The sequence below is a fragment of the Spermophilus citellus genome, assembly GCF_964194105.1.
Source record: "Spermophilus citellus genome assembly, contig: SCAFFOLD_489, whole genome shotgun sequence".
Classification (NCBI taxonomy): Eukaryota; Metazoa; Chordata; class Mammalia; order Rodentia; family Sciuridae; genus Spermophilus; species Spermophilus citellus.
In genome coordinates this window covers 28,170-37,492 of record NW_027672846.1, presented here as the reverse complement: position 1 = coordinate 37,492, position 9,323 = coordinate 28,170, and the positions used below count along the sequence as shown (strand labels likewise).

Here is a 9,323-nt window from a genome sequence, read left to right as displayed (position 1 = left end):
CCATAACTCTGTGTATAAAGTCACCAATTCCTGTCTTCATACATGTACTTTGGATAATGATGTCCACCACATTCAACCATCCTTGCTAACCCCCTGCCTCCTCCCTTCACCTCCCACCCCTCTACCCATAATAGTTCATCTATTCCTCCCATGCTCCCCCTCCCTACCCCACTATGAGTCAGTTACCTCATATCAGAGAAAACATTCTGCTTGTATTTTTGGGATTGCCTGACTACACTTAGCATTATCTTCTCCAACACCATCCATTTACCTGCAACATTACCTCCCTACAGTGCTGAGCTCTGGCTTTGAACTTGTGATCCTCCTGCATTAACCTCCCCCGCCACCAAGGTTACCGGTCAGGGCCAGCATGCCCAGCTTCTGTCCAAATTTTCTATCACAGAGCAAGGATCATACCTGAGTCCCGTTATGCCATAAGGAGTCTAGACCCGGGTGCTTCCTTGTGAAACCTCACATGCACCCAGGAAGCACCTGGGGGACCACAGCTGCAGGCTTCACTCCTGCTTTGGGGATGCAAACTGGCAGCAGACGACAGGCAGGCTCCCACCAGCCTCATCTCCCATCTCTACCAGGTGACCTTGAGCAGGGGACTCCTCTCCAAGTTCCTTCTGGGGTGGAAGTGTCACTGAGAAGTCATTGATAAGCATTGTTGTCCACCTGTCAGGTTTAGCAAAAGGAGCTGGGCGGAGCCGAAGTGCTAGGCGGAGCGGTCCTGGGAGGCCAACACTTAGGAGCAGTGGGCGGGCGGGGCCCAGCGAATGGGCAGAGCTGGGGGCAGAACCGAGCAGAGTGAGTGGAGCCTCACCCCAGCAGGAGGGGCGGAGCGGGGCCTAGGGAATCAGGTGGGGCGCAGAGGAGCAAGAGGAGCCCAGCGAATGGGTAGAGCTGGGGGCGGAGCAAGAAGGTCTGAGTGGAGCCAGAGTAATGGGCACAGCTGGGGGCGGAGCCGAGCGGGGCTGAGTGGAGCCCCACCCCTAAGAACAGAGGGGGCGGGGCCAGCGGAATCGCGTGGGAGGCACGGCCTGCCCAGGGGTCCCCAGGAGAGCCCAGCCCTGGAACAAGGAGCCTCCAGGGGAGCTGAGGGCGAGGCGGGCGCATGCGCACATGGTGAAGAAACAGGAGAGGCGCGTGTGTCTAGAAATCCCCTCAGAGGTCGCCTTGGACCCAGCGAGGAGCGGGCCCTGGGGCTCCCGCGGCCCAAGATGTGCCCCCAGAGTCCGCTCCGCTGGCGCAGTTCCCCTCCTCACGGACGTGCGGGACTCTCCGTGTGTCCAAGTGGGCTGGGGCCGGGGGTCTCTGGGAGGGTCCTGGGACGTCGCCTTGGAGACTTTGTTTCTGGGCGAGAAACTGGTCCTAGCCTGGCCCCCGCAAGATGCCTTTAAGAATGTCATAGGGCAAATGCCTGTAAGTCTTGTTGGGTTTTTTACAAACCTTGGGCCTAAGGAAATCTGTGGGACCTGAGAGTTCCTTTTAGGAGTGTCTCCTGCAGGGTTTTGACTTTTTCCATGTCTCAGCTTCAGTTTCTTCATTTGTAAAATGGGGCTCTTGATCTCTGCTTTGTGGTGTTGGGAGAATTCAGCCAGATGTTGGTAGGAGATAGCTGCCTTAGAAGGTCCCTTAGGTTCTGAACCCATAGAACATGTGCTGTCAATCCCTCATCCCCTCTTACAGTCTGTGGCAGTGAGATTGAGTGGGACATTTATATAAAGAACATCATGGGGACTTGAATAGGAATTAAAGATCCTTGCATTGGATCTGTAGAGCGTTTTCAGTAGTATGGTGTTTTAACAATATGAATTCTGCTTATCCAAAAACGTGGGAGGTCTTTCCCTCTTCTGATGTCTTCTACAATTTAGGGATGAGGGTCAGAAAAAAAGAAAGACAGTCACATGAACCTGACCTGACTTTGCTCTGCACATATACGAATACACCACAGTAAATTTCCACATCATGTACAAATACAGGGCTGGAACCTAATTAGAATAATACCTATTTCATGGTTGTATAAATATGTCAAAGTTGACGCTATTGTCATGTATAAATTAAAAGAACAAAAAAAAAATAAAATAAATATGAGCCGGGCACAGTGGCATACTCATGTATCTCAGCAGTTCAGGATGCTGAGGCAGGAGGATCATGAGTTCAAAGCCAGCCTCACTAAGAGTGAGGACCTAAGCAACTCAGTGAGACCCTGTGTCTAAATAAAACACAAAATAGAGCTGGGGGTGGGGCTGGGTCGGGTGCTCCTGAGTTCAATCCCTGATAGCCCCCCAAAATAATTAATTAATAACAAGTGTGCATAAGCTACAAACAGTCAAACCTTTGCATAATTACAGATCCAAAACTAAAAGAAAAAAAAAAGGGAGTAAGAGGTGGAAAAATAATGGACTAAGTTTTTTTTTTTACAAGCTTGATGAAAGAATATTAACCAAAAAAAAAAAAATTAGAAGGAATCCTAGATCAAAATATAGTCAAAATGAATGGAAATCCTCTTGCTGAGACCAGGTTAAAAATTATACAAAATTTCTTGTAAACTTGAAAAAGTTGTAAGTATACTTTCTGTTTCAGAATATTGACATTACCGATACTTTAGCATAAGTCACCAGCAGTTCTGAGAGAAAAGAGAATGTTTTTTTAAAGTAAAGAAATGGGGGACATTCATAGTGGTGCACACCCGTAACCCCAGCAAAAATCCTGACATCCCAAAAATCTGAGTTTAATGGGCATAAATATTATTTTCCCAAGTTTTAGGAACTTGTATTCCTGGATATTTTGTCACCAGGAATGGGAAACCACCACCACCTTTTCTCTTTAAATATCCTTGCAACCTCATTGTCATGCACCTAAGTGGTTGAGTACAGGTGACTCTATTAGCTTGTAATTTGTGAAATTAGTTTTGGACAAGAAATGCTTTGTGAGAAAATGCTAGCAGATATTTTTCAGTAATGCAGGGTTACCCTGTGTAAGCTGAGGTTTTGATATAGAACCCAACTTCCTTTTAAGGCCTTTGAAACTTGGAAAAATTACACAGAGTACAGAGTCACTTATATCCATAGTATTTCTATTTGAGTCATGATATGGTCAAAATATACACAAATGACAATGGCACTTTGCATTTAAACTGCCAGAAAGCAGGAGGTTGTCTTAAAGGAAGATGATGCCCTCCAAAATCAGCTCATCAGAGGCCATGGATAACAATGAAAGCACGTTGCTCTCAGAGACCCTGGAACCCAGAAGACAACGAGACCATATTTTAAAAAAATAAATTTGTTTTAATTAGTTACACATGACAGTAGAAAGCATTTATGCACTTTGGTATATCCTACATAGATGGGATACATTTTTTTCCTCATTTTTTCTGAGTGTACATGTTGCAGAATCGTATTGGCCATACAATCACATATATACATACAGTAATAATGTCAGTTTCATTCTACTATTTTTCTACCCTCACATCCCCTCCATATCTTAAAAGTGTAAACAAAAACAAATAAACAACTTTTTTCCCTCCAAATGTTATACATGAAGACCACATCATATTTCAATAATAGAGTTGAAAATCACATTTTCCAGATACAGAACCCTGGCTGTATTCATCCACAGGGCATACACAAATAGAATATGTCCAGGATCCAGATAAATAAAAACAGAAGTTGTTTAGGATTCAGATAAATGAGAAATGATGGGAACCTGGACCTGTATATTGAAAGGAAGAATCAAATGCATGAGAAATGCCCAGGAGAACCCAAGACAGTATGTTTGATCTTGGTGGCAAAGAAAGGCAGCAGATATGTGTCCATCCCTCCCTCCTGCTCAGATCCCATTCTTTATTGCACTTTGCTTACAAAACACAAGTACAATGGTGATATTTATCAGAATTTCTCTAGGGCCGTGACAGGCACCCAACCAGGCACAGGGCACCTTCCAGAGTCATGTTGACTTTTCCTTTCACATCATCCTGACTGCTGTGACAGGACACCTCATGACTGCTGTGACAGGACACCTCATGGTGGCTCTGATTGGCATTTCCTTGAGAATTGATGGATGTTGAGCATCTTTCCTTTGCTTGTTGGCCACATATGTGTTTTTGCTTCGGTGGGATATCTATTCATATCTTGTGCTATTTTTATTGAGGTTATTTTTTTTTTACTAAGTTCTGAGGTTTTAATAAAGGTTCATATTTTCTGTGTGGTGCTGGGGACTGAACCCAGGGCCTTGTGCTTGTCAGGCAAATACTCTACCAACTGAGCTCCATCCCCAGCCCCAAACGTTGAAAATCAAGCTCTTTCCTGATATATGATCTGAACATATAGCCTTCATCTGTATGTTGTCTGATTTTTCACCTTTCTGTACAGAAGATTTTTGGTTTCATGTCATTATGTGGCTGACTTTGTTGCCTATACTTTGGGTGTGATATCCCAGAAAATAGTTTCCTATTCCAATATCATAAAGATTTCTAAATTTTTTTTTGGGGGGGGGGCGGGAGGTTGGCAGGTTCACAGATTCAGGTCTCACATCTACGTCTTCAATCCATCTCGAGTTGATCCTTGTGTGTGCCGTAGGACAAGGGTCCATCATTTTTCTTTTGCATACAAATATCTGTTGAAAAGACTATTCATACTACATTGACTATATTTGGCAGCGCTTTGAAAGATTACTTCATGATGTTGTATGAGGACGTTTATCAATACACCCCATTTGTTCCACTAGTTATAGGTTTACTATTATGCCACTATACCATAATTTTTTTCTTTCTTCTTTTTGTTTATTTCTTTTGCATGGATGTGTGGTTTTCAAGTGTTGCTGATGAACCCCAGGATCTGTGCATTTACACTAGGCAAGGGCTACATCTCCAAGATCCATCCCCAACCATAAAAGACTGTTTTAATTACTATAGCTTCATAATATATATTTTAAAATTGGGTGTTGTTCTGTTAGATTTTTTTTGTTTATCAGGGTTGATTTACCTACTCAGGATCTTGTAGTGTCACATGTGGATTTTAGCTACCTTGTTTCCTAGTTCTGTAAAATATCCTCCTGAGATTTGGATAAGGGATTGCATCTGATCTGTACATAACTCTGATAATATGGACATTTTGATATTGATTTTTTGTATCATGAATACGATGCATGGTTCCTATGATTCATATTTGCTTTAATTTTTTGCATCATTATAGTTTTCAGGGTACAAGTGTTTTCTTTCTCTGGCCAAGTTCATGCCTCAGTATTTTGCTCTTTATAATGGTTTATTGTGGGGATTGTCTTCTGAATTGTCTTTTCACCTATTTTGTGGCAATTGTAAAGAAACAAAACAGAATTATTGGAATGTTGCCTTTGTGTTCTGCTGAATGCCTGTCAGAATCCTGAAAGGAATTCTGTGGGATCTTTAGTGTTTGTACATATGTGAACATGTCACTCATGAGACAGTGTCTCTCTTTCCTTGGAATCTGTATGCTATTGGGTGTCCTTATAATTGATCTGCATGTACTGAGCCACCTGTGTCCCATGGGTTAAACCCCAGGCCTTCACCATGGATGATGCTTTCAATGTGTTGAATTTGGAGATCAAGATGGATTGGTGCTAATTGTTCAATGTGTAGCCCTCCATCCTGAAATCCCATGTCTCTGGGCTCCTTTTTGGAGGGGTGGGGTGTCTTGTGTTACTGGTTCACTCTCCTCCATCAATAGTTGCTTTGTTCCACTTTCCAACCTCAGTGTTCCGAGGTTGTGTGTGTCTAGGGTTCTCTTTTTCAACCTGGTTGTGAATGGAGATGTGTTGCTTCATGTCTATGCAACATCCTCCTGATGCACCCCCAAGTTCTAGAAGGTGGTATTTGATCCTTGTTTTTTTCTCAAGGAAATTTCTGATTCCACTTGTGAGTTCTCCGTGTGTGACTGGTTAAATTGTGTTGTTTAATTTCCATGTTAGTTGGAATGGACAGTTTTCAGTCTTTAATTTTATCTTTACTCTATGGTACTTGTTGATATACTTGATAGGATACCAGTGTCCTTAAGATCGAGGAGGCTTGTTTGTGACCTGGTGTGTGTCCTCTTGTGAGCGCTGCTCTGAGCACATCAGAGTAGTGTATTCTGCCCTTGCTGGGATGTTCTGCATGTCTCTTGGGTCCTTTTTCCTGGTTTACAGCTACACCTTGGTGTGCAGCCTTAAGATTGTGTTGCTGTTATTGTGATCTCAGCCGCCCAACATCAACTGATTGAGGAGTTTCATTGATTCAGACTTAACACCTATTCATGATAACTTAAACAACCATTTTGTTCTGTCCTGTAATCCTTTGGACCCCTTTTCTCCTCTTTTCTATGTTCCTGTTCCCATTTTTAAAATGTTTAATCTCATATTCTTTGCTTCCTTTACTACTTACATTTTTATAAAGACCTTTGATTTGAGAGTATTTTATATTTGGCTAATTTTTCTAATTAAATAGAATATGTGACAAGTGCGTAATTTTTGCAGCACTGCTGTCATGATTGGTAAGCTCCCACGTGTGACTTACTGTCTAAACCTAGTATTTTGACTGCATGCACCTCTCACCCAGGAAGCCTCAACATGGGAGCTACCCACTGCGATGCTGAAAGTCTTTGGAAGGCTGAGCAGCCCAGAGTGGCGCATAACAGCATCCGCATGGAGAACACCTCTCCTGGGAGAAGCTGACATCAGAAGTGAGCCTCTCAAAGCCAATCTTCACATCACTGTAACAAATCAGCGCTGATGTTTCAAAGCTCACCAAATGACCCTGTGGCACGTTTAGAGTCTTATCCCTTACTTTATAGTTTCAGAAATAATGTTTTCCACAACTCAGTTGATAATTAAAAACACTTTTATGAGGATAAAATATATATAACATAAACATTCTGACCACTTTTCAGCATTTAGGCAAATGGCCTGGAATCTATTCACATTATTGCACAACAGTCACCACCACCCACGACAGCACTCACTTCCTAACTGAATAGAGGTTCTCCACGTACCAAGGGACAGCTCCCCGCTGCCTCCTGTCTTGGTCTCTGGACACCCTTGTGTTCCTGCTCTGTCACTCTGCCCACTCCAACTCCCACCTTCTTTAAGTACATTTATACAATGTTTGTTCTTTTACAACTAAACCGGCTTCACTGAGTAGAGTAACTTGAGGACTCAGCTATGCGTCCAATTGTTCCAGAATTTTCTTCTGGTTGTAGGTGTTGATTTGTTTCTATGTTTGAATATTTAAAGCATGGTTTTAGGAGCAGTGATGTGGAGATGACTGTTTGACTCCCTGCATGTAGAACGTGTGTGTGTGTGAGTGTGTAGTGTGTGTGCTGGATCATGTAATATTTCATGGTAAAATATGTTTACAAAGGTAGTTTGGAAAAATACAGATAATGGAGATGATGCAATATTTGAGAAGCATTGGAACTGTTCTGTATCTAAAAAGAGTTTGGAATAACCCAGGTTATGAAAAGTGACATCTAACTCACAGGGCCCCATTGGATCCAGGAGAAACATGACATCCCCGTAATATCTTGGAGAGGCACATGGTTTGGCTTTCTTTTATGTAATTGTCATCCACACATGTCCAACTGGATGGTTCAACAGAGGGAGTGAGACTTTGCATTGCATTTAAACCAAAGACTCTACACACACTGTCATCATAAATCACTCCAAATTCAGCACAGTTTCTCACCTTAACAGAACTTATCCACCACTGGCTACTGAAACGTTTACTGTCTTCTCCCACATGTATCTGAAAATAACAATTAGACGTTTTTCAGTACAAATAAACACCAAAGGGCTGAATGAGCCATAGCTATGGGTCAAGAGGATCTGGATACAGTAAAATACTGGATCATCTTTCAGTGTGATTCTTGCATAGGAGACAATGCTGTCCAAGATGCACATGACCATGAAGCAACTCATGAGCAGGAAGATTGTCTGGGTGGCCCTCAGTTCTGGGCATGACACTGGAGACAGGCTGCTACTGTGGAGATACCGGGACTGCCTCTTGTGCCTGTACAGGAGAGCCACCATGTATCCATTGGAGAGGGCCATTATTCCTATAAAGGAGACTTCCCTGAAGGTCAGCAGGGTGGACAAGCTGTGCCGGAGGAAGAAGGTCATGGGAATGAAGGAGCAGGATTCTGTGACATACATAAAGTTGTCTGAGGTCCAATTAGGGGTAGCAGCAATGGAGATGAAGAGGTGGCTACTGAAGGATGAGTAGATGACCCACAGGAAGAGAAGGAAACACACGTTGTGACATGAGGATTTACGCTTGAACCTTGCCAAGCAGGAGCCCATGGGGCTGAGGGTGATGGCTTGGAGGACACTCAGAAGGCAGGTGGCACAGATGGAGAAGCCCCTCATCAACCTGTACAGGTAGATGAGCAATTTACATGTCAGGTCATCCCACCTTTTCCCCTGAGGTATAAAAATGTCCGAAGCTATGAAGCCATTGATGAGCAGAATTACCAGGTGGATTAAGGCCAGGAGACCAATGGGCAGGTCAGTGGGCTTAGGTCTGTGTCCAGTAAGGTGCAAGTAGATGTGGACAAGAAGAAGAAGGGCATTGGCCATGACCCCAACGCCAGTCACGGTGTACACGGTGTTTCTTATGTGAATATTACTGTACAGTCTGTTGGCTTTGTTCATCTTATAAGGAAAAGAAAAATATTGTGACCACAGTAACACACAAAAATGTCTTTTTTTTCCAAATCTGACCTCCTTCATTAATCTCAAATGAACACCACTTCCATGAAGGAAAAAAAGAAGATTCATCCAACTGTATTTTTATTCCACATGAAAATTCAATTCTAGTGCTGGGCACAGTGGTGTCTACCTGAATTCCCAGTGACCCAGGATGCTGAGGCAGGAGAATTATGAAGGGTGAAGCCAGTCTGGGCATCTTAATCAGACCCTGTTTCAAAATACAGAGTCAAAAGGACCAGGTATAACTTGGTGCTGGTGCACTTACCCACCTGGCAGCCCCCAAGACAAAATTTTTAAAAATACTATGTTCTATTCACACCCTGGAGAAAGCATCTCCACGCACTGCCTTATCTCAGCATTTTCCAATCTCACTGGGACCTCCACAGCGGCATACACATTGATACTTCAGTTTTCTTGTACATTAAGAATTGTCAGCCAGGTGCCGTGGTGCACTCATGTAATCCCAGTGGCTCGGGAGGCTGAGATGGGACAATGGCAAGTTCAATGCTGATGTCACCAAGTTAGCAAGGACCTAAGAAACTTCCTGAGACCTTGTTGTCTCTAAATTAAAAATTAAAAGTACCAGGGATTTTTAAAAAGTG

At 43.2% G+C, this 9,323-nt stretch overlaps 1 protein-coding gene across 1 annotated transcript; it reads right to left on the bottom strand.

Annotated features, from left to right (window-relative positions):
- Nucleotides 1-7,710: 7,710 nt before the first annotated feature.
- LOC308640530 (vomeronasal type-1 receptor 48-like) lies at nt 7,711-8,664 on the bottom strand (the record flags this gene model as incomplete). The annotated part of the gene is made up of 1 exon (XM_081312402.1): nt 7,711-8,664. One exon carries the CDS (start codon nt 8,662-8,664, stop codon nt 7,711-7,713), a length of 954 nt encoding a protein of 317 aa, XP_081168528.1.
- Nucleotides 8,665-9,323: the final 659 nt, after the last annotated feature.